This window comes from Rana temporaria, chromosome 1 (genome assembly GCF_905171775.1).
Source record: "Rana temporaria chromosome 1, aRanTem1.1, whole genome shotgun sequence".
In the NCBI taxonomy this organism is placed as follows: Eukaryota; Metazoa; Chordata; class Amphibia; order Anura; family Ranidae; genus Rana; species Rana temporaria.
In genome coordinates, this window is record NC_053489.1 from 165,478,018 (window position 1) to 165,504,399 (window position 26,382).

Consider the following 26,382-nt stretch of genomic DNA (forward strand, 5'->3'; position numbering starts at 1 on the left):
CACTGTGCTTGCAGAATTCTTTTTAGGTACCATACTGAAACAACATAAGAAAACATTTAAATATATATTTTGACTTAGCTGCTGCAATATTCTAAAATAAACACAAACTCATAGGGGCTGATTTACTAAGGGCAAATAGAGTGCCGTTGCTCCAGAGCTTAGTAAATAAGGTAAGTCTTCACTTTGCAAAGAAAACCCAATCACGTGTAAGGAAAAAAAAAAACAGCAAAATTGCTTGCACATGATTGGATGACAGAAGTCAGCAGAGCTTTTGTTCATTTAGTAAGCTCTGGCGCAACTGCTCTTGCAGAGTGCAACTGCAACTATCTGCCTTTAGTAAACCAGCCCCATAAAGTGCAATGTCTCCGGTTAAAAAGACAGTAGTAGAAAGTGTTAAATGAACAGCGAGGGATGTTGTCACAAAAATAAACACAAAAAGGCAGGCAGCTTGTACAAACAATTCGAATCTGAGCAATAGGAGTGTCTATCTAAAACTCTGACTTATTACGCACTGTACTTCATAAATGACTTGTCCAAACATTTTACTTGGCGTGGATGGTGAGTAGTGATTCATCGGGCTCTTTAAGTGGACTGCTTCTGGGCATTTTCTTTCTACTACAAGGTCAAAACTCCAATGGATTACTGTATATTTAAAGACTTCTGGTTCATTCTTGCAAGTACAAGCTTTTTTGTTTTTCAATGTTCATATCAGGTTTATTGTGACCTGTCCTTAAACATGTCTTGAGATTTTCAAACATAAAGTAGAACATGTAATCCAAAGATTTGCCCAAAGTAGATATGCATCTTTTTAGTTAGCACTAATGTGCGCACACCAATGCAGGCACACTTTTTGGTAGCCCCATTGTATTTAGAATTTTGGCGAGCCTCGTTGTACGCACACTTTTTCCACTGTACCACTGTTTAGTGGAGCACCAATATGAAAACATTTTTGGTATCGCATTTTGGTGCATGCACAGCATAGCCTAGTAAATCATCTAACTTTAAGGAGTCTTCTAATGTCTCTAGTTATGTTAAAATGTACAAAAATCCTCTGTAATCAAAGCAATAATTTTTAGAGCTGCCCACAAAAAAAATTAACTGAGTGTAATTAAACTAATGGGGGATTAGTGCACATAGGTGGTAATGTGGATGTTTACATCCACATAACCACCTATGTGCAGCAATCCCCCATTAGTTTAATTACACTCAGTTAATCTAATGTCCACTCATTTAGTTAATACCTTTAGTTTTTACACCTCCCGCATTTCCAAACAGACTGTTCTGGTGCAAAACTTTGTAAATCTCACAACTGAAAAGACAAAAATACAAATCTTTTGGCAGGGAAAACATATCCCATATATGTATTTTGTGTTTGTATTGTGCTTGTAGATCAGTTTTAATGTACTATGATTTTTGCAGTTTGCTTTCTTCCCTATTTGAAAAATCAAGGTACCCATGTTTTTTTCGTCTTTGGCTCAGGGATTTGACACTGCAGCTACAGTAAAACAACTGTATGCCTTTAATAACACTTCATATGTGGCAGGCATTTTCTGAGAAGTGAAAGGCGGAAGGTTAAACAATTTGCCATTTGTTGTTTTTGATTTTAGACCATTCTGACACTGGCTAATTCACAGCAGATATAGACTTTCTGCAAACCATAGCTTGAAAACAGTAGCTGAGACTGATAATAAATAAAATAAATTCTAACCCGCTTATAGATAAATTCATTTGACCTATATTTCCTTTTTCAGCTGTTGGTCTTTGGTTTCCCTGATTGACAGGATTAAATTGTTAAATTGACATTAAACTGTGCAATTTGTATGTTTGTGCGCATAATTTCTTCTGTTCAGAGATTTCACTTGACTTTGGAACCTCAACCTCATCTTACACAGGAGGACCTTGACTTCCCTACAGTGCCTATGCTCTGTTGCATCCTAGTGCCACCCTAGATTTAACATTTAAACCACAGAGGTTCTGATATTTGCTAAATGTATCCCAAACAATGAAAACAGTACTTGTCAAAAGCTCCCCAAACCTGTATGAGTCAGAGCAGCATGTAAAAAGACAGAAATTATCAGTTTTTCAGGCTCCTGTAGACTTAAAAAAAATGGCTGCCATCTTCACACAGACATCAACTCCCTGCTGTATGAGAGTGAATAGAATGGGTAAAAGATGGCTTCAGCTCTTTCTCTCCTCAGAACTCCTCATATGTGTTTTGCCCTTTTCAGAAATTAATCATAGAGGCCTCTACGATTAGGCCCCCAAAAGGACGAAACACACTTAAAGAGTTCTCTACAAGTAGAGAAGAGCTGAAGCCATCTTTCACCCATTCTATCCACACTTATACAACAGGGAGTCGGTTCCTGTGTGCAGACAAATGCCATTTTTGTTGAAGTCTGATACTGTATTTTAAAGTTGAATAACGATGACATGATTTAATAATGGGAGAGGGTAGAGCTTTATTTCAACTTGGAGAGGTATCAAATCTTAAGCCTCGTACACGCCAGGAAACCCGGGGGGAAAACCGAGAACCTGCTCGGTAACTTTTTCCCCCTACACACGATCCGGTTTCCCGCCAGGAAAACTGCCATGAGAGCTTTAGTCTGGAATCCTGGCCGTGTGTATGCTCCATCACAGTGTTTCCCATAGGAAAACTGCCAGGTTAAAAACTGCCAGGAATCTCTTTTTTTCCCAGCAGTTTTCCTGTCGGGAAAACTGCGATGGAGCATTCACACAGCCGGTTTTCTCAGCCAAAAGCTCTCATGGCAGTTTTCCCGACGGGAAAACCGGTCGTGTGTACGAGGCTTTAAAGTAGTGCTAAAGTTGCAAAATAAAAAATTGCAAACAGGCAGGGCATTTATTGCAGAAAAGACTGCCTGTTCGCAGTCCCCCTGTGAATGTACACTAAGCTCCACATATGCACCTCAGTTTACTTCCCAGCACACTGCCTATGTGCCACATGACTGCACATGCACAGGTGAAACACCATCTCACGCTGACCAATCAAGATGGCTGAAGACTGTGGGGAGAAGATGCTGGCACCAACTAGGAACTTTGCGGGTATCGGACCACTGGAATAGAGGTAAGTATTTTTAGTCCTGCTTTGAGCTTCAGCTTAAGAGTTATTTCCATGTACAATAAAACTAAATTGAAAAAAAGCTCAAGTACCTCCAGTACATGACCAGTTATGTTAGTTTATACACTGTGGTGGACATAACAGGCTCATAAAAAATGTTGTTTTATAAAGGATATATATAACAGCTTGTACCTATCGTTGCACAGTGAACTACAGAACACACAGGATACATATTCTGGATTGCATTTTGATCATAAATTTTTATTTTTTTTCTACAGTATTTAAAGTGGATGTAAACCCTTCTTATCGTTTTCATCCATGGAAGCTGCCATCTTGGCCTCTGTTTAATCTTTACTGCCATGTGATCAGTTATGACTCTAGCCGTTGGATGTTTTGACAGTTTGGTTGAGAGCACAACCAATGTGACCGTTACATTCAGGGAACGGGACGGAAATGTAACTATTTTTTTAAACTTAAATCGTTGAGTTAACTTCCACTAAGGTGAAGCCCAGGCAAACAGCTAAATACACAGTTACTACACATACAGTATGCAAATTTGTAAGCCAATAGATTTATAATTTTGTTCAGCCACTTTAATTAATATGCCGCTGCCAAGCAGCACAGCCAGGAGAGTGACACCACTTTTATTGTTAGAGTTAATGATTACAGTGGTGCCACCTACCTTTCTCCAGCCTTCAAACTGGGTAATAAAGCAACATCAACAAACTAATAAATCTTGTTGGGTCTGCTCCCTCCTCCAGCACATGTGAATGCAGCATATACTGCTTAGCTCCTAGTGGTTCAAATCCCCCCAGTCTGAGTGCTTCTGTACAGAGGATGATAGGAGGCTGATACCAAGACAGATCTGGGTACTTTTTTTAGCTGTATAATATATTTATATTGTTATATATACTATATTATAATATAATATATCTATATAATAATTTATTTTGTTTTTAAAGGAATAGAACACTGCATTAAATGGTGTTTTTATATGTGTAATTACTTCATATAGTTTTTATCCCACAAAATCTCCCCGTGCCTAAGACCGATCTTCCTCCCACCCTCCCACAGCTTCCTCTCATGTATAACGTATTCATCTATTTGTTTGTTTATGTGACCTGTCTATCTTCCTCCTAATTTCAGTCATTCAGTGACAAACACATCCGGCATTATATCGTCTCCCAATTTCTCATCTTTTTACTGTAGAGTGTCTCTCCCACACGCTCATTGTACCTGTCATCTTCTTTCTCAATGTGTCTGTCTGCTTTATATATTTTGCCTGTTTGTTGCCAAAAGAGAAACAGGCATGCATGTATTATTTATATATGAGTGTTTTAGAGATTACTCCTCTTTTTTTTTACAGTTTGCAACAGGTAGTCAGCCATGAAGAATCGCACATAGGAAATTGGAAAGTTATTCATAGCCACTGTACAGAATAATTACACATATATTAATACAATTTAATAATTCATATTCATATAATCTGAGTAATAAAGGCAAAGATGTCTAAAATGCTGATTTGGTAGCAATCAATGGCAATTGGTAATAAAAGCACATATGAAACGTGTCAGAATTCTTTCAACAAAACTATTTAATCACAATACAAATTCAAAAATTGTTTTAAATAGTAGTACTGAGAGTACTGAGTAGTACTGAGAGTCGAATTATAATAATTTCATTAGTACTTATTGCAAAAAGTGGTTATCCCTTTCATGCCTAAAGCCTCGTACACACGACCGAGTAACTCGTTGGGCGAGACACATCGTTTTCCTCGACAAGTTCCTTGTTAGGCTTGTCGAGGAACTCGGCAAGCTTGCTTTGCGTACACACTGTCAAGACAAAATCTCCTCGTTCTTAAACGCGGTGCCGTACAACACATACAATGGCAGGGGAAGTTCGATTCCACTGGCACAACCCTTGGGGCTGCTTTTGCTAATGTCATGTTACTGCGTGTTAAGTAAAAGTTTGGTCGGAGACGATTTGCACTTTTCAGTCTGTTACAGCGTGAAAAATGTGTTATCTCCATTACAAATGGTACTTTTACTCCCGTCTCATACTTTATTCTGAGCATGCAAGGGTTTTTTAGCATACACACCATCGTGTTTCTCGTCGAAAACCAGCCCGACGAGGAACACGACGAGGAAATTGAGACTCCCGTCGAGGAAAAAGAGAACTTGGCGGTTTCCTCGATGAAAGATGGACACACGACCGTTTTCCTAGGCAAAAAAGCTCTCCCACCAAGTTTCTTGATGGATTCTGTCGAGGAAACCGGTCGTGTGTACGAGGCCTAATGCCGCGTACAGACGGTCGTTTTATGCGATGTAAAAAAACTACGTTTTTAAAAACGTCAATTTCATTGACCGTGTGTGGGGGAAAACGTTGCTTTATGTCTTGTAAAAAACGACAAAAAAAATTGAAGCATGCTTCAATTTTATGTGTCGTTTTTCAAAACGTCGTTTTTTACTTCACAGAAATTGACCATGTGTAGCAAAAAACGACGTTTCAAACGACGTTTTTGAACCCGCGCATGCCCAGAAGCTAGTTATGAAGCGAGCTTCAATGGAAAAAACGTGGTGAACGTAACCTCGCTTTGCTAGAGCATTGTGAAAAAACGATGGTGTGTAGGCAACGTCGTTTTGGAAAATTGAACAGAAAACGTCGTTTTTTTACATCGCATAAAATGACCGTCTGTACGCAGCATAAGCCTATTTCTCACATTTGGTGTTTACATGTTAAAATCCATATTTTTTGCTAGAAAATTACTTGGAACCCCCAAACATTATATATATTTTTTTAGCAGAGAATCTATAGAATAAAATGGAGATTGTTGCAATATTTTATGTCGAATGGTATTTGTGCAGCAGTGTTTTAAACGCAACTTTTTCGGAAAAATTTACTTTCATGAATTAAAAAAAAATGAAAAAGTAAAGTTAGCCCAATTTTTTTGTGTAATGTGAAAGATAATGTTACGCCAAGTAAATAGATACCAAACATGTCAGGCTTTATAATTGCACACACTCGTGGAATGGCGACAAACTACGGTACCTAAAAATCTCCATAGGCGACGCTTTAAACTTTTTTTACGGTTACCAGGTTAGAGTTACAGAGAAGGTCTAGTACTAGAATTATTGCTCTCACTTTGACGATCGCGGCGATACCTCACATGTGTGATTTGAACACTGTTTTCATATGCAGGCGCGACTCGCGGGGAGGGAAGCGCTTTAAAAAAAAAAACGTTTTTTTTATTTATTCGATTTATTTTTATAATATTAAAATTTAGTTTTTTTTGTTTTTTTTTTACATTTTGATCACTTTTATTGCTGTCACAAGGAATGTAAACATCCCTTGTGACAGTAATAGGTGGTGACAGGTACTCTTTATCTAAAAGACCCCCGATCCCTCCTTTGCACTTCAAAGTATTCAGATCACTGAAAACTGTGATTCTGAATACTGTGTATTTTTTTAAATCCGGCGCCATTGGCAGCCGAGAAACCCGGAAGTGACGTCATTATGTCGCTTCCATGTTTACAATGCGGAGACTGAATCAAAGCCATTTACGGCTTAGTTTCAGTCTGCGCCTGGACACTGGAGGTGCCGGATCGAGGATTGGGTCTTCCGGTGGGACGGGAGGCCTGGTCAGAGCGGCGAGAGGCGGCGGGAGGGGGGATGTCCCCTCCCACCTCTCCGGCATAACAACCGAGAGGCTTTTAGCATGGATAGCCAATCGCCGGCTCTAAACAACGGTACCGGGATGATGCCTGCAGCTGCGGGCATTATCCCGGTATAACCCCCGAAAGCCGAGGACGCATATATGCGTACGCTCGACGTGAAAGGGTTATATAGTAGTTGCAGCAGTAGTACTAGAGTATTAGTAACAGTAGTATCTCATTATCTCATTAAATTGTAGACATATGAATCCCCTGAGATTTCCCATCATCACAGACCCCATCAGACCAGGAAAATATTCATACTCTGCTAGACAGCACAAAATAAAATAGAGATATTAATGTAAAATGTACAAACTAGTAGCAAATAATCAGATTTACTGTATGTATACTAAGCTATGGGTAACTTTACTTTAGCAATGAATACTTTTTTTAACGCTGCTTTATTGAATAAGCTTGGTTAAAATAATGCAGTATGTATTATACATATTTATTAAGGATGCTTGTCTGGATTCTTAATAGCATCTTTGATAAGGAAATTCATTTGTCACTGTCCAGTTAGCAATATAAAAGCCTTCTCTAGGCAGTCTAACAATGTTAAAGAGGTCATTATTCCATGGCTGTTGCATCAAATGTCAGGATAAAAAATACACTTTTAATTTATAGAAATAAATAAATGACTACTATTATGAGTGCTTGGTGATTATTTTAAGCTATCCTTAAGCTAGGCTATTACTGGCACCATGCCAGTGAAGGAGTTTCCCATCCTTATTTAACATACCGTATATACTCGAGTATAAGCCGACCCGAATATAAGCCGAGGCACCTAATTTTACCACAAAAAAATGGGAACAATTATTGACTCGAGTATAAGCCTAGGGTGTCCATCTGCATGCCTTACTGTGCCGCACTTTGCCTCACTGTGTCCATGGGCATGCCTCACTGTGTCCTGTGTCCATGCCTCACTGTGCCCATGCCTCACTGTGCCCATGCCTCACTGTGCCCATGCCCCACTGTGTCCATGCCCCAATGTGCCTCACTGTGTCCATGCCTCACTGTGCCCATGTCTCACTGTGTCCATAACTAGACTTATGTTTAACATTGGAGTATCTAGAAGGGGTGCCCGGATATGAAAAATTGGTGCTCCCCGGCCGTAGGTCCCCCAGACAGCAAACTTTGTAGAGGAGAAAGGGGGATACATGTGTGCCAAGTTTCGGGTCCAGGGGATCTACGGCCAGTCGGTACTGTGCCCCCGAATTTACAGGAGAAATTAACGTTTAACATGGGAGTCTATGAAAGGGGTGCCGGGTCCCCAAAGTCCTGAAGATCAGGCGCAAAAAGATGATACCGAGTATAAGCCGAGGGGGGCATTTTCAGCACAAAAAAATGTGCTAAAAAACTTGGCTCGGCTTATACTCGAGTATATACGGTAACTTATTTTTTTCTTATCAGAAAATCTCTTATCAGAATCTCTCTGTTCCCTTTAAAATTCTTGCCAGAATAAGAAGGTAATTGTAAAATTCCCTCTTACCTTATGGACTATAAAGGATCACAGGTTCACAGGTCTTGCTTTAAGCTTGTTCATTAAAATCCCCCAACTGGAGTCTAAGGCCTGGTACACACGATAGGTTAACCAGAGGACAACGGTCTGATGGACCGTTTTCATCAGTCAAAACCGATCGTGTGTGGGCCCCATAGGTTATTTAACCATAGGCTAAAGCCAAACTTGCTTTAAAATTAACCTATGGATTCCTAACCGATAGGTCAAAAACGATCGTTAGTAGGCACGACCATCGGTTAAAAATCCACGCATGCTCAGAATCAAGTCGACGAATGCTTGGAAGCATTGAACTTCATTTTTTTCAGCACGTCGTGTTTTACGTCACCGCGTTCTGACACGATCGGTTATTTAACCTATGGTGTGTAGGCGTGACGGACCATCAGTCAGCTTCATCGGTTAACCTATGACAACTGTCCTTAGTTAACAACTACTCAAACACAAATGAGATATTTTGCCTAGATTTTCAGTTGCATGAATAATAGAACCAGAATTTGCCTCTCATTGATTCCTGAAATTCACTACTCCTGTGGTCACAATGTTGCAATAATATCTGATCAATCATGCAACTATAAAACAAATCAGCGAGGAGCAATTTGGAGAAAATGGTCATCCACAATACACAACTGGTCATGGTTGTCTTCTACACACAGCTTATATGAAAGCAAATTTGCTCATATAATTGAAGTTGTTGAAAATCTGTTTTTGTTTTACTTCTCTATTAAAGCGGTAGCAAACCCGCAGCAGCTTTTTTTTTAACATACATACCTGAAAGGCAAAAGGCATAATGAGCTAGTATGCACCGCATATTAGCTCATTATTAAATACTTACCTTGGAACGAGGCGTGGGGAACTTACCTGGTCCACGCCGAGGGAGATGTCATCTTGCCTCGGCGTGTCTTCCGGGTATCGCTGCTCCAGCGCTGTGAGTGGCTGGAGCAGCGATGTCGTCACTCCCGCGCATGCGCGCGGGAGACTTCTTTCCGGCAAGGTCTGGCGGCTTCCGGGCCTTTAGCCGAGGAACCCCCCTGCGCATGCGCTGCTGCAGTCAGTAGCTCATTGCATACGTTTGGTCTTAATTGTATTTACATTACCACTTTGGCATACTATGTAAGTAACCAGAATTGACTTACTACCTCTTTTTTGGTGGATCCAATTGTAATACCTTGATCACTAATCAAATCTGTATTCCAGATATCCCACTACATCCGCCCCTGATGAGTGTTTTTCATATACACGAAACGCCGTGTCGGGCTTACAAAGATGTAGCTATACACGTTTATGGGACCCATTCTGATCAACCAGTACTTTTATGATCTATTTAAATTTTATACTTCACTTATTGCGTGGTTATGCTCAACCTCTATGTGGTCATATATGTTGTCATCGACTGTTATTTATTCAATGTATTTTTATACCAACTATTGTATTATGTATGAAATGTATGTTCTGCACTTTTGTACAAGCTATTTGTTTCTACTAAATATTCTATTTTCTCAATACATGAACATTTCATCTATGGTTTGTTTCATTACTTTGTCCCCATTTAGCCCACTGTTTCATTTTAAAGTCCCAAATTCCCTTTGTTGCAATGTGCTGCTCATTGCAACAGCAATATCTCCTAAACCGTACAGGTTTAGGAGATATTCTTTTTACCTACAGGTAAGCCTTATTATAGGCTTACCTGTAGGTAAAAGTGGTAGTACAGAGTTTACTACCACTTTAAGTAGATGGCACACAAGGGGGGCAAAGAAGACATTTGTTAAATACAGCATTTAGCTTTGTACCAACAAACAGTGAACCACACTTGTTATAGCACTGGCTTTGCATTGGGCAATGATGTTGTGCAAAATGGAGATATCATCAAACCAGATTTCATTTGACTATGGTCAGATCATTTAACAGCTTTGTGTTCCTGCCATTTACAAATTGCCTATTTTCTGATTGAACAGACCTTCCCAAATAGAGCTATAATGCTCACAGTGCATGCAGGATTTCACAATTGTCCTTTTCTGGCCCCAAAATGTGGATATTTATTAACCTTATCCCTTTTATTAATCATGTTAGTGTTTGTTGTGTACCATCTCCTTGTCTGTTTATCACTGTGTCCTCTAAGACTGGCCAAGTAACATTGCCATACACTGTAGCTGGTTACTGGAGCGTGGAAGCGTCTTTTGCCTTTCTCAGGTCATCTTGCACTAAGATTACAGAATCTGAAAGCTAATGGGAAAAGTTTCAAAGACCTCTACCTGACATCCATTTTTTTTTTCACAGTGACCCCTTTTACCTCTAAAGAAACAGTTATCGAAGTATCTCTGCAGGTTGTTCTACACAGTTATAAAATTCAATTACTTCAGTAACACAAATTAGCAACACAGCTATTTTTTTCATTTGAGTTTTTCCAAAGCCTACAACAGAGATGGAGGATAAGTATAACAGGAGTAGATAAGAAACATCCTTGTTTTTCTAGCACGTATCCATCTATAAAAGAATCATTAAACAGTCACGTGTTCCTATCCAGCAGTGTTTCTAAAACATTATTGTTGTTTTAATACTCAGGCCAATTATTCCATACTGTGCTAATGACAGTTATTGCTGTTGTAGAATATAATGCAAATGCCTAGACGATTACTGCATAGCACAGGACAACAATTAATGGTCAGTTTCAGAACGTCAACGGTAGGTAAGAGATTAAAGTCTACATATTGTAATTTATGTATGTTTTCCCATTGAAAGGGATACCTGGCTTGCCTTTTTTTTATATATATATATATACGCAGGGTATATATTTAGTATTCTTCACAGATTAAGCTGTATTTCTTTGGCAAGGTGTTTTATCTTGGAAACCGTTTTTTCAGCACATGGCAGCTTTTAGCTTAAGTCGTTCTGGGACAAACATCTTGTCAGTTGGGTGTCAGCCAACTGCAAGGTCTATAGAACTACCTAATCAGTAGTGTAATCACATAAGAGAATGCACAAGACTTACTGGAAGCAAAGTATATAATTACACTTTCTAGTGTTAGGGGAAAAGAAAGAGGTCATCAAAGATCGATCTGCAGTCATTGCTCTTGGTGCCCAAACTGCTGCGTAGAACGGTGTTCTGTAATTCTCTATCTAAAGTAGTAAAATTGAGAATGTTTGTCCTTTTCACCTTAGCGGCGCATGCACTGAATACCGTCCATATACCGTCCATTTACTGCTGCAGATGTGAATTCGCCAGGTATCGAATGTTCACATTACTGGCCCTTAATTACTACATATTTTACTATTTCCTTCTGACATAACCTGATGACTTTAGCTACTCATGGTTTAGTGGTTTTGACATTAGGTAATGATTCCTTCTAAACTAGTCTCAACTTGGTATATAGCATTTATTGGCCATTTAAGGTTCACAAAAGGGTATAACACATGGTAACCAATCAGAAACCATCTTTCATTGTTCTAACTGCAGAAAACTGACGATCTTTGGTTGTTACGGGTTACTGCACTGTGCACTTGTCATTATCATCATCATTTGATCAGTAAGTCTGATTCTATGCCAGCATTGGATATTGCTAAGCCAGGCAACCCTTTTGTAATAGATCAAGCACAAAGACATGAACACATGGATCACACAAGAAGGATGCATGGATGGGGAAGTTTATGGGTGCAATTTTGGTTTACCAGCAACAGAGTGTTAAATTTTACTGACATGCCTTACTTATAAAAGTATTATGTCTATACATTACATTTACATTTGGATTAATCTGAATTTAAAATGCATGTCAATTAAGTTAGCTAATTGTAAAATCTTAAAGCTGCTCATGCCTTCCTTGCTCATTTTTATAGCTCCCAGTGTAAAGAACCATTTCACCAGGTACCTGTAAAATGTCTCTATAGTTTATGAAAGGTTTCATGTTCCATTGCACAGTTCATATACTTCATTCAATACGTGAACAATGAGCCCTGGGGCAAGCACAAAATAAAAATTGTCTGCTTTGCTACAAACACAAAAGAAAGTAATGAGTGCCGAGCACAGGAGCAGTCTCACATTTGCTTTAAATAATTCATTTCCCTCCAATATGCTAAGTCAGTGACAGAGCTCCAGCTGCACCATTGCGCATGTAGAGGACTACTAGTTCCATGGAGTCAAATTCTGACACGGTCTCACTCACTAAAAACCAATAAAGATCCCACACTGTACAAAGCATAAATCTGTTGCATTTTCCCCACAGTAAAGAATGCAATAATACACGCTACTTTGCCAACCAGCGATCATTATCACCCGATCATGATGAATGGCTGCAATTCTCAAGTTCAGCACAAAATATTTCACTTCAGAACACCTTGAAAGGATTTAGTGATCTGATGCTATGTACTACCCTGCAACACAAAATGCTGCCAAATGGCCACAGCACATCACCTCTAAAAAAAAATATCCATCCGGTTTAACTTAGAATCGTTTTTTTTTTTACATTTCTTCTCTGACTTAAAGCAAAATTATATGACTCACATCTTACAACTTTCATGTTGATTCAAAACTCAGCAAGTGATCAGTTATTCAATAGATCAAGCCTTTCTCAACCTTTTTAGCATGGATGAACACTTAAAATAACTTTCTGGTCTCAGGAAATCCCTGCTAATAATTAATAAATCTACAGCTCACTGTACGCTAGTGTGGCGGTCCATGGGAAGAGTGCACCTTATATTTGTGGTCAGTGGGAAGAATGCTCCTTACATATGTGATCAGTGGGAAAAATGCTCCTTATATCTATGTAGTAGGTGGGAAGAGTGCTCCTTATATATATATATATATATATATATATATATATATATATATATATATATATATATATATATATATATATATATATATAAATATATATATATATATATATATATATATATATATATATATATATATATTAATATGTAGTAGGTGGGAAGAATGCTCCTTATATATATATGTATATATATATATATATAGTCAGTATGAAGAATGATCCTTATATATGTGGTCAGTAAGATGAAAGCTCCTTATATATGTGGTCAATGGGATGAATGACCTTTATTTATAGGGTCTGTGGGAAGAATGCTCCTTATATATATGTAGTTGGTGGGAAGAATGCTTTATATATATGTATATATATATATATATATATATATATATATATATATATATATATATATATATATATATATATATATATATATATAGTAGGTGGAAAGAGTGTTCCTTATATATATGGTCAGTAATGAAGAATGTTCTTTAAATATTTGGTCTGTGGGAAGAATGCTCCTTACATATGTAGTTGGTGGGAAGAAAGCTCTTTATATATGTGGTCAGTGGGAAGAATGCTCTTTATATATGTGGTCAGTAGCAAGAATGCTCCTGATAATATGGGCTGTAGGAAAATCGCCCCTTATATGTGTGGTTAGTAGAAAGAATGCCTCTTATATATATATATATATAAAAAAATGCCATATATATATATATATATATATATATATATATATATATATATATATATATAGAGAGAGAGAGAGCGTATGTAGGAAGAATGTTCCTTATATACTTGGTCAGTATGAAGAATGCTTGTTATATATGTGATCAGTGAGAAGAATGCTCCTTATATATGTGGTCAGTATGAAGAATGCTCTTTATATATGTGGTCAGTGGGATGAATACTCCTTATATATGTTATCAGTGGGAAGAATGCTCCTTATATATATGTAGTGTGTGGGAAGAATGCTCCCTATATATCTTATCAGTGGGATGAATACTCCTTATATATGTTATCAGTGGGAAGAATGCTCCTTATATATATGTAGTGTGTGGGAAGAATGCTCCCTATATATCTTATCAGTGGGATGAATGCTCCTTATATATATATATATATATATATATATATATATATATATATATATATATATATATATATAAATATATATATATATATATATATATATATATATATATATATATATATATATATATATATATATATATATATATATATATATATTAATATGTAGTAGGTGGGAAGAATGCTCCTTATATATATATGTATATATATATATATATATAGTCAGTATGAAGAATGATCCTTATATATGTGGTCAGTAAGATGAAAGCTCCTTATATATGTGGTCAATGGGATGAATGACCTTTATTTATAGGGTCTGTGGGAAGAATGCTCCTTATATATATGTAGTTGGTGGGAAGAATGCTTTATATATATATATATATATATATATATATATATATATATATATATATATATATATATATATATATATATATATATATATATATATATATAGTAGGTGGAAAGAGTGTTCCTTATATATATGGTCAGTAATGAAGAATGTTCTTTAAATATTTGGTCTGTGGGAAGAATGCTCCTTACATATGTAGTTGGTAGGAAGAAAGCTCTTTATATATGTGGTCAGTGGGAAGAATGCTCTTTATATATGTGGTCAGTAGCAAGAATGCTCCTGATAATATGGGCTGTAGGAAAATCGCCCCTTATATGTGTGGTTAGTAGAAAGAATGCCTCTTATATATATATATATATAAAAAAATGCCATATATATATATATATATATATATATATATAGATATATATAGAGAGAGAGAGAGCGTATGTAGGAAGAATGTTCCTTATATACTTGGTCAGTATGAAGAATGCTTGTTATATATGTGATCAGTGAGAAGAATGCTCCTTATATATGTGGTCAGTATGAAGAATGCTCTTTATATATGTGGTCAGTGGGATGAATACTCCTTATATATGTTATCAGTGGGAAGAATGCTCCTTATATATATGTAGTGTGTGGGAAGAATGCTCCCTATATATCTTATCAGTGGGATGAATGCTCCTTATATATATATGTTATCAGTGGGATGAATGTCCTTTATATATGTGGTCAGTGGGAAGAATGCTCTTTATATATGTTATCAGTGGGATGAATGCTTCTTATATATGAGATCAGTGGGATGAATGTCCTTTATATATGTGGTCAGTGGGAAGAATGCTCCTTATATATGTTATCAGTGGGATGAATGCTTCTTATATATGAGATCAGTGGGATAAATGTCCTTTATATATGATATCAGTGGGATGAATGCTCCTTATATATGATATCAGTGGGATGAATGCTCCTTATATATGTGGTCAGTGGGATGAATGTCCTTTATATATGTGGTCAGTGGGATGAATGTATTTTATATATGGGGTCAGTGGGAAGAATGCTCCTTATACATGTTATCAGTGGGATAAATGCTCCTTATATATGTGGTCAGTGGGATGAATGTCCTTTATATATGTGGTCAGTGGGAAGAATGCTCCTTATATATGATATCAGTGGGATGAATGCTCCTTATATATGATATCAGTGGGATGAATGCTCCTTATATATGTTATCAGTGAGAAGAATGCTCCTTTATATATGGGGTCAGTGGGATGAATGCTCCGTATATATGTGGTCAGTGGGATGAATGTCCTTTATATAAGTGGTCAGTGGGAAGCGTGCTCCTTATATATGTTATCAGTGGGATAAATGCTCCTTATATATGATATCAGTGGGATGAATGTTCATTATATATGGGATCAGTGGGATGAATGCTCCTTATATATGTGGTCAGTGGGATTAATGTCCTTTATATAAGTGGTCAGTGGGAAGAATGCTCCTTATATATGGTATCAGTGGGATGAATGCTCCTTATATATGATATCAGTGGGATAAATGCTCCTTATATATGATATCAGTGGGATGAATGTCCTTTATATATGGGGTCAGTGGGAAGAATGCTCCTTATATATGATATCAGTGGGATGAATGCTCCTTATATATGTGGTCAGTGGGATGAATGCTCCTTATATATGATATCAGTGGGAGGAATGCTCCTTATATATGTGGTCAGTGGGAGGAATGCTCCTTATATATGTGGTCAGTGGGATGAATGTCCTTTATATATGGGGTCAGTGGGAAGACTGCTCCTTATATATGTTATCAGTGGGATAAATGCTCCTTATATATGATATCAGTGGGATGAATGTCCTTTATATATGGGGTCAGTGGGATGAATGCTCCTTATATATGATATCAGTGGGATAAGTGCTCCTTTTATATGTGATCAGTGGGAAGAATCCTCTCTTACAGATATATAACAAAAAAATCATCATTGTGAGTGGTTATTGGTCTGAGAGTCAGAAATGACTCAATCCTCTGGAGGAACCCCTAGGGTTAGATGTACCCTGGGCATAGGAGCATGATATATCCAACAATATGGGTAACAGTAGGTAATAGCACCTATATAAAATAGAAGACTGAATGGCATAATGCTATTAGAAGCTGTGCCACTTGAGCAGACAGCTGTGTGTACATGTGATCCTGGCTGCCCATGCATTGTCTATGAATGAGGAGTGCATGCTGCTTCTCATTACAGTAATAGGAGTGAGAGCTCCTTCCAGGACAAAGGGACTGTCACACAAAGATTGGAGATGCCTATTGATGTGCATTGAACTCTTCCAAATCTAACAAAAAGTAGCGATCTCTCCTTCTCCATCATCACCTCTATTGTAGAAGACGGTCTCCTTGTCATTGTCTTTATTCTATGAGTTTAGAAGAAATAGATGATGGAATGAGAAGAGCCCTGAACCCACCAGGCAGCCTGTTGTGCTGTATAACAATGAGGTCCCGGAATATGGACCACAATTGTGCACCATCCCTCCCAGATGCTCCTACCTGGCTAAGGACTTCCGACTCCGAGAGGTGATGCTGGCAAAGATGATGCTTTCCCTCCGCGGGGTGGCCACGGCTTTAAAAGTCCCCATCCAGAACTTCTCGAAGAGCTGCTTCTCCCCTTGCTGGACGTCGGCCATAGTCATCGGGAGGAGAGGATCAGAGAGGACCGGAGAGGAGAGCGGCCGCCGCACCGACCACACTTCAGGAGCTGTCCAAGTGCTGGCGGTCCTGAATCCACTCCGCTGGGCTGACACTTGGGGCGGGGCGGAGCCTCGCTGACTCCTCCCCCCGGGGCTGTGTTCAGTAATCAGCGTGTGGTCCTGGCAGCATCAGCCTACAGAGCCGGTCCAGGGACAGGGGACACACACCATAGACTGGGACTAGAGAGGAAAGACAAGTCTAGGCTCTTGTTTAGTCTCCTATGACGTGTAAACAGGGGCTGGCAAAGTTTCAGCCTCCCCCCCCCCCCTTTAATTCCTTTCTTCCCCCCACCCTTTGTATCAGAAGAAGACAAGTGCTTGCTTCCCAGGCCTGACTCATCTGCATAACAAAAGCCCGCAGGCCAAGCGTGTGCCTGGCATAATGGTCCAAGGTTCACTCCAGCAATGACCCACAAGAGGGGGGCAGACAATACACTCCTCAGTCTGCTCTCATCACACAAGGGTCTGCGCTCTGATCATGATGCACTTTATTAACCCTTTGCACTCGCAGCGCACTAAAATACTTTTCAGACTGATTCCACATTGCAGCCAATCAGGGAATGTCTTTTAAAACCTGGCTCCAGGGAAAAAAAAAGTCTTCCCTTGACTTGGCACCAGCAGTAAATGTTTGTTTTTCTCTCCAGGGGACGGTAAACACACGTTTACTTATTTGGTCCAGCAGCAGACGTGGACTAGGGTTGCCAACCGTCAGTAAATTTACACTTTGTAAAAATCAATGTTTTTTTACAACTGTAAGTAAATATCAGGGGCTGATCATTTGTTATGCTATGTTGACTTTAAGCGGAGGTCCCACTTAAAAAAAAAACAAAAAAAAAAAAATTAAAAGCCAGCAGCTACAAATACAGCAGCTGCTGACTTTTAACCACTTAAGCCCCGGACCATATTGCTGCCTAAAGACCCAAGGTGTTTTTACAGTTTGGGACTGCGTCGCTTTAACAGACAATTGCGCGGTCGTGCGATGTGGCTCCCAAACAAAATTGGCGTCCTTTTTTTCCCACAAATAGAGCTTTCTTTTGGTGGTATTTGATCACCTCGGCGGTTTTTATTTTTTGCGCTATAAACAAAAATAGAGCGACAATTTTGAAAAAAATGCAATATTTTTTACTTTTTGCTATAATAAATATCCCCCAAAAACATATATAATTTTTTTTTTCCTCAGTTTAGGCCGATACGTATTCTTCTACCTATTTTTGGTAAAAAAAATCGCAATAAGCGTTTATCGATTGGTTTGCGCAAAATTTATAGCGTTTACAAATTAGGGGATAGTTTTATTGCATTTTTATTCATTTTTTTTTTTTACTACTAATGGCGGCGATCAGCGTTTTTTTTCGTGACTGCGACATTATGGCGGACACTTCGGACAATTTTGACACATTTTTGGGATTTTTGTCATTTTCACAGCCAAAAATGCATTTAAATTGCATTCTTTATTGTGAAAATGACAGTTGCAGTTTGGGAGTTAACCACAGGGGGCGCTGTAGGATTTGGTGTACACTGTGTGTGTGTTTACAACAGTAGGGGGGTGTGGCTGTAGGAATGACGTCATCGAGCGTGTCTTCCCTATAAAGGGAATGACGCAATCGATGCGCCGACACAGTGAAGCACGGGGAAGCCGTGTTTACACACGGCTCTCCCCGTTCTTCAGCTCCGGGGAGCGATCGCGACGGAGCGGCTATAAACAAATAGCCGCGCCGTCGTCCCGGATCGCTCCCCGAGGGGACCCGACCGCCGCAAGTCGCGGGGGGGGGGGTCCCGATCGGACCCCCCACCCACGTCTAGGCAGGGACGTACAGGTACACCAATGTGCCTGTACGTGCCATTCTGCCGACGTATATGTACATGCGGCGGTCGGGAAGTGGTTAATAAATGGACACTTACCTGTCCAGGGTGCCCGCGATGTCGGCAGCCGAAGCTGAGCAATCGCTCGGCTCTCGGCTGCCCCCACCGCCATCCTCGGTGAGGGAATCAGGAAGTGAAGCGTTGCGGCTTCACTTCCCGGTTCCCTTCTGCGCATGCGCGAGCCGCGCTGCGCGGCTTCACTGGTCCCCGCTGTGTTCCGGAAGCTGTGTGTCTCCCAGAAGACAGTGGGGGGGTACAGAGTAGGCACCGGAGGTGGCGCAGATTACCGAGGGGATCTATGTCAGGAAGTGGGAGCAAATATCTGTATTAGACAGGTATCTGCTCCCCCTTCCCCCCTGAAATGTGCCAAATGTGACACTGGATGGGGGGGGGGGAGGGTTCCAAAAAGCGGAAGTTACATTTTTGCGTGGAACTCTACTTTAAGTATAAACCAGGAAAATGACTTGTTATGGGTATCATCAGTGTTTCCATATTGTGTTTATACTGTTAACCACTTCAGCCCCAGAAGGTTTACTACCCCTCTCATCACGAGCAGGCCATTTCTTGCAATACAGCACTGCGTTACTTTAACTGACAATTGTGCGCCATACCCAAATAAAATGTACAGTATCTCACAAAAGTGAGTACACCCCTCCTTGTGTTGTGATCATGCAATAAGCTATCTGTTTGGACGCTACTTTGTGTCGATCCGTGGTGTGCTGGCAAATATCTTTGTCGTTAACACTGAAGAAATTACACTTTGCTACAATGTAAAGTAGTAAGTGTACAGCTTGTAGAACAGTGTAAATTTGCTGTCCCCTCAAAATAACTCAACTCACAGCCATTAATGTCTAAACCACTGGTAACAAAAGTGAGTACACCTGTAAGTGAAAATTAGCCATTTTCCCTCCCGGTGTCATGTGACTCATTATTGTTACAAGGTCTCTGGTGTTAATGGGGAGCAGGTGTGTTAAATTTGGTGTTATCGCTCTCACTCTCTCACACTGTTGATCTACATAAAGATGGCCTAGGCCAGGGATCCTCAAACTACGGCCCTCCAGCTGTTGTAGAACTACACATCCCATGAGGCATTGTAACACACTGACATTCACAGACATGACAAGGCAAGATGGGAATCGTAGTTCCTAAACAACTGGAGGGCCATAGTTTGAAGACCCATGGCCTAGGCTATAAGAAGATTGCAAAGACTCTGAAAATGAGCTGCAGCACGGTGGTCAAGACCATATAGTGATTTAACAGGAAAGGTTCCACTCAGAACAGGCCTCGCCATGATCAACCAAAGAAGTTGAGTGCACGTACTCAGCGTCATATCCAAAGGTTGTCTTTGGGAAATAGATGTATGAGTGCTGCCAGCATTGCTGCAGAGGTTGAAGGGGTGAGGGATCAACCGGTCAGTGCTCAGACCATACACTGCTCACTGTATCAAATTGATCTGCATGACTGTCATCCCAGAATGAAGGTTTTCTGAAGACAGGCAGACTAAGGATATGAATTAAAGGGGTTGTAAAGGTTCGTCTTTTATTTTCTAAATTGGTTCCTTTAACCACTTAAGCCCCGGACCATATTGCTGCCTAAAGACCCAAGGTGTTTTTACAGTTTGGGACTGCGTCGCTTTAACAGACAATTGCGCGGTCGTGCGACGTGGCTCCCAAACAAAATTGGCGTCCTTTTTTCCCCACAAATATAGCTTTCTTTTGGTGGTATTTGATCACCTCGGCGGTTTTTATTTTTTGCGCTATAAACAAAAATAGAGCGACAATTTTGAAAAAAATGCAATATTTTTTACTTTTTGCTATAATAAATATCCCCCAAAAACATATATTAAATTTTTTTTTCCTCAGTTTAGGGCGATACGTATTCTTGTACCTATTTTTGGTAAAAAAAATCGCAATAAGCGTTTATCGATTGGTTTGCGCAAAATTTATAGCGTTTACAAAATAGGGCATAGTTTTATTGCATTTTTATAAATTTTTTTTTTTTTACTACTAATGGCGGCGATCAGCGATTTTTTTCGTGACTGCGACATTATGGCGGACACTTCGGACAATTTTGACACATTTTTGGGACCATTGTCATTTTCACAGCAAAAAATGCATTTAAATTGCATTCTTTATTGTGAAAATGACAGTTGCAGTTTGGGAGTTAACCACAGGTGGCGCTGTAGGATTTGGTGTACACTGTGTGTGTGTTTACAACTGTAGGGGGGTGTGGCTGTAGGAATGACGTCATCAATCGAGTCTCCCTATATAAGGGATCACTCGATCGATGCAGCGCCATAGTGAAGCACGGGGAAGCCTTGTTTACACACGGCTCTCCCCGTTCTTCAGCTCTGGGGAGCGATCGCGACGGAGCGGCTAAAAACAAATAGCCGCGCCGTCGTCCCGGATCGCTCCCCGAGGGGACCCGACCGCCGCAAGTCGCGGGGGGGGTCCCGATCGGACCCCCGACCCACGTCTAGGCAGTGACGTACAGGTACGCCAATGTGCCTGTACGTGCCATTCTGCCGACGTATATGTACATGCGGCGGTCGGGAAGGGGTTAAGGTAGTGCATTGTTGGTTAATTTACCTTTTCCTTCGATTTCCCTTCTAAATGTTTTTTTTTCTTTGTTTGAATTTCTCACTTCCTGTTCTCCTCAGTAAGCTTTCCACCATCATCCGAGCAGGTGGAAAGTCATTTAGAACAGCTTACTGAACACCTTACTGAGGAGGAACAGGAAGTGAGAAATTCAGACAAAGAAAACAAAGAAAAAAAACATTTAGAAGGGAAATCGAAGGAAAAGGTAAGTGAACCAACAATGTACTAGTTTAAAGGAACCTATTTAGAAAATAAAAAACAAACCTTTACAAACCCTTTAATGGAATCATGTCTTGTGGTCTGATGAGACCAAGATAGACATATTTGGTTCAGATGGTGTCAAGCGTGTGTGGCAGAAACCAGGTGAGGAGTACAAAGACAAGTGTGTCTTGCCCACAGTCAAGCATGTTGGTGGGAGTGTCATAGTCTGGGGCTGCATGAGTGCCGCTGGCACTGGAGAGGTACAGTCATTGAGGGAACCATGAATGCCAACATGTACTGTGACATACTGATGCAGAGCATAATCCCCTTCCCTCAGCCACAAGGCAGTATTCCAACATAACGACCCAAAACACACCTCCAAGAAGACCAATGCCTCGCTAAAGAAAATAAGGATAAAGGCTATGGACTGGACAAACATGTCTCCAGACCTAAACTCTATTGAGCATCTGTGGGGCATTCTCAAATGGAAGGTGGAGGAGAGCAAGATCTTTAACATCCACCAGCTCTGTGATGTGGTCATGGAGTAGTGGAAGAGGACTCCAGTGGCAACCTGTGAAGCTCTGGTGAACTCCATGCCCAAGAGGGTCAAGGCAGTGCTGGAAAATAATGGTGACCACACAAAATATTGACACTTTGGGCCCAATTTGGTCATTTACAATTAGGGGTATACTCACTTTTGTTGCTAGCGGTTTAGACATTAATGGCTGTGTGTTAAGTTATTTTAGAGGGGACAGCAAATTTACACTGTTATACAAGCTGTGCACTCACTACTTTACATTGTAGCAAAGTGTCATTTCTTCAGTGTTGTCACATGAAAAGATATAATAAAATATTTACAATAATGTGAGGGGTGTATTCACTTTTGTGAGATATTGTATGTCATTTTTTTCCCCACAAATAGAGCTTTCTTTTGGTGGTATTCGATCACCTCTGCAATTTTTTTACGCTAGAAACAAAGAACAACCGACAATTTTGAAAAAAAAAAACAGTGTTTTTACTTTCTGCTCTAAAACACATTCAATTTTAAAAAAAAAAGTCAAAGTTCTTCATCAATTTGGGACAATATGTATTCTGCTACATATTTTTGAGAGAAAAAAATCCCAACAAGCATATATTCATGGGTTTGCACAAAAGGTATAGCATCTATAAAATATTTGATATACTGTATTTTTGGAACTTTTATTTATTTATTAATGTATTACTAGTAATGGCTGCAATCAGTGACTTTTAGCAGGGCTGCAATATTGCGTTGGACAAATCAGACACCTAACTGACACTTTTGTTACTTTTTAGGGGACCAGTGACAATAATACAGTGAACTAGTGACACTGGCAGGGAAGGGGTTAACATCAGGGGCGATCAAATGTTTAAATGTGTCCCTAGGGAGTGCTTGCTAACTGTATGGGGTATGTTTGTACTGTGGAAAGGTAGGGATCCGTGTTTCTGTTTAGCAGGATCACAGCCTTCCATTGTCACAGAATGGCGATCTGCCTTGTTTACATAGGCAGATAGTCATTCTGCCTGTGCCTCATACGATCAGTGGGTCCCGGCGGACATTGAGTCTGCCGTACTCACTGATTGGTTCCCGCTGTGTCTAATCACAGCGGGAGCGGGTTGAATGGCGTTGCATGTGCGCGCCCCAGACCTGGAAACGCAGAATTATGTACAGGTGTGTGATTCTGCGCAGAGGAGCCGCTGCCCTGCAATAAATGTACGTGGGGCGGTTGGCAAGAGGTTAAACTGGCCAATTACTTGTAATGGGTATTGTCAGTGTTTCTATATTGTGTTTATACTGTTTAAATATTAGGGGCCAGATTCTGGTACATCCGCGCAATTTTGTGCGGGCGTAACGTATCTGATTTACGTTACGCCTCCGCAACTTAGACGGGCAAGTGCTGTATTCTCAAAGCACTTGCTCCGTAAGTTGCGGCGGCGTAGCGTAAATCGGCCGGTGTAAGCCCGCCTAATTCAAATTTGGATCAGGGGGGAGTGTTTTATGTAAATCTACTGTGACCCGACGTGATTGAATTTCCCAGTGTGCATTGCTCCAAAGTACGCCACAAGGACGTCATTGGTTTCGACGTGATCGTAAATGACGTCCAGCCCCATTCACGGACGACTTACGCAAACAACGTAACTTTTTAAAATTTCGATGCGGGAACGACGGCCATACTTAACATTGATGCGCCGCACTTATGCCACCATATAGCAGGGGCAACTATACGCTGGGAAAAGCCTAACGTAAACGTCGTAACTTTACTGCTGATTTGAATATAAGTCGCATCATCAACCTAACTGATTTGACTTGCTCTGAGGATCTTGAAGGGGAATTCCACACCGAAATAAAACATTTTTTAAATGGTGCGAGTCCCCCCCTCCATGACCATACCAGGCCCTTCAGTCTGGTATGGCGTTTGAGGGGAAACCCCACGGCAAAAAAAAAAAAACATAGGTCCCCCCCTAAAATCCATACCAGACCCTTATCTGAGCATGCAGACTGGCAGGTGAGAAAATGGGAGGGGGATGAGTGAGCGGCACCCCGCCTCCTAGACCATAGCAGGCCCTCAACATTGGGGGGTGGGTGCTTTGGGGTGAGGGGGTCTGCATGTTGATGGGGCAAGGGCCTCCTCCTTACAACCCTGGGTGGTGTTAATGGGGGTCTGGGGGCAGGGGGCTTATCGGGATCTAGAAGCCCCCTTTAAGAAATGGATTCCCCAGATCTCGACCCCCCATGTGAATGAGTGTGACGTACATTGTATTGTATTGTACCTATTACCCCCCCAAAAAAGCAGTGTAGTGCTACAAAAAACAAGAGACGGGTTTGACGAGTCCTTTGTTAAAATTGAGGAAGAATGTCCCCCTCGTAGCGCCAACATGTCTACTTTCTCTGGTTCTGTCACCAATGTCTTCTTCTCCCAGTCTTCTCCCTCCACTGATGTCTTCTTCCTCCGCTCTTTTCCATTCGCTGATGTCTCCTTCCTCTGCCGCCGCCGCCCACCCGCTAAAAATAGAAAAAAACTTTCCATGCCTCCTAGGACTACTAGAAACCATTATACCAACCATAGCTAAGCGCATAATGATTGGCTTGTTACTTTTTTAAACCCGAAAAAACATTGCAAAGCAGTGCAAAAAACCCACGTCCCCTTCATTAGTACAGTGCAGGGCCGTTTGGAGAAATTAGGGGGCCCCAAGCAAACAGAAAAAAAAAAAAACACTTTTCAAGTTCAGAAGCGGGGGGGGGGGTTTGCGGGTTGGGTTTGTCAGCTTACACACTGAAGGTGTTATTTAATGATAACACAGAGAAGACATTAGCCCCCAGGACAGGGCAGGACAGGTAGGTAGGTGATGGATCTGGTGAGTCATTGATCTTTGGGATGTGGAGTAGAATATCATCTTCAATACAACCCAATAAAATCATAAACATGGAATATTGCAACACAAGCTAAACAAATGCTGAGACCATAAACAAGCATATTAGGAAATGAGAACTGGGCAGATAGAAATACGACATGAAAGGAAAGCAGTGTTTATGAGAGGCACATGTCTAGGATAGAACCCCCACCCCTCCCCCTATCAGTCCAATAATAGATCTGCACACAGAATGTTACCTGCAGTCGGTGATCTGTGTCTTGGCACCTGTCAGTGCATGGATCTCTCTCCTAGTCCCGAGCTGGCCAGGGGCCCCAGCAGGGAGGGCCCTTGCCGCACCGCTGATTCCTCCTGCAGTCCGGTCGACCGTGTACCATAACCGCGCAGGAGATTCAGTTTGCTGTTCCCGGGGCCGGACTGAAAAGGAAGTGAACACTCAGTGTGTGCACTTCCTGTCAGTCCGGCCGGGAACAGGAACCTGATTCTCCTGTACCGTGCGGTTATGGTACACGGCCGACCGGACTGCAGGAGGAATCAGCGGTGCGGCAAGGGCCCTCCCTGATGTATCTCCTGCCACTACACCAACATTTTCAGAATTGTATTATATCACCACAAATTTTCATGTGTACTGTAAGCACTTAAAGGGGTGTTCCAGCCTTTTTTTTTAAGTTTATTAAAAGTCAGCAGCTACAAAAAGTGTAGCTGCTGGCTTTTAATAAACAGCCACTTACCTGCTCCACGGTTCCAGCGACGGGTCTTGATTCCTAGTGTGGGCACCCGGCAGTGACAGCTTTCGGCTTCACGGCCAGGCACCCACTGCGCATGCGTGAGCGGCACTGCGCATGCGCGAGCGGCGCGGCGCCGTACGATTGGACAGGCGCTCGCCTACAGGGAGGGGCTGCAATAAGGCGATTAAGCTAATCGCCTTACCAGCCCCTCGGCGGAAGGAGGAAGTGGGACAGAGAGTCCCACTCCTCCTGACCTCCCCACTCCCCCCCCCAAAAAAATTACATGACAAATGTGGCATGTAAGGGGGGAAGAAGTGGATTAAGCGGAAGTTCCATTTTTAGGTGGAACTCCGCTTTAAGTTGTATGTGTTTTG

The 26,382-nt window shown here is 40.8% G+C and overlaps 1 protein-coding gene across 1 annotated transcript in view; it reads right to left on the minus strand.

The window, feature by feature from the left end:
- SRRM4 (serine/arginine repetitive matrix 4) overlaps positions 1 to 17,387 on the minus strand; it is a 194,594-nt gene extending 177,207 nt beyond the window's left edge. The window contains exon 1 of the mRNA XM_040345593.1: positions 17,033 to 17,387. Coding sequence (XP_040201527.1) covers positions 17,033 to 17,175 — 143 coding nt within the window. The 5' untranslated portion in view covers positions 17,176 to 17,387. The remainder of the gene's footprint in view (positions 1 to 17,032) is intronic.
- Positions 17,388 to 26,382: the final 8,995 nt, after the last annotated feature.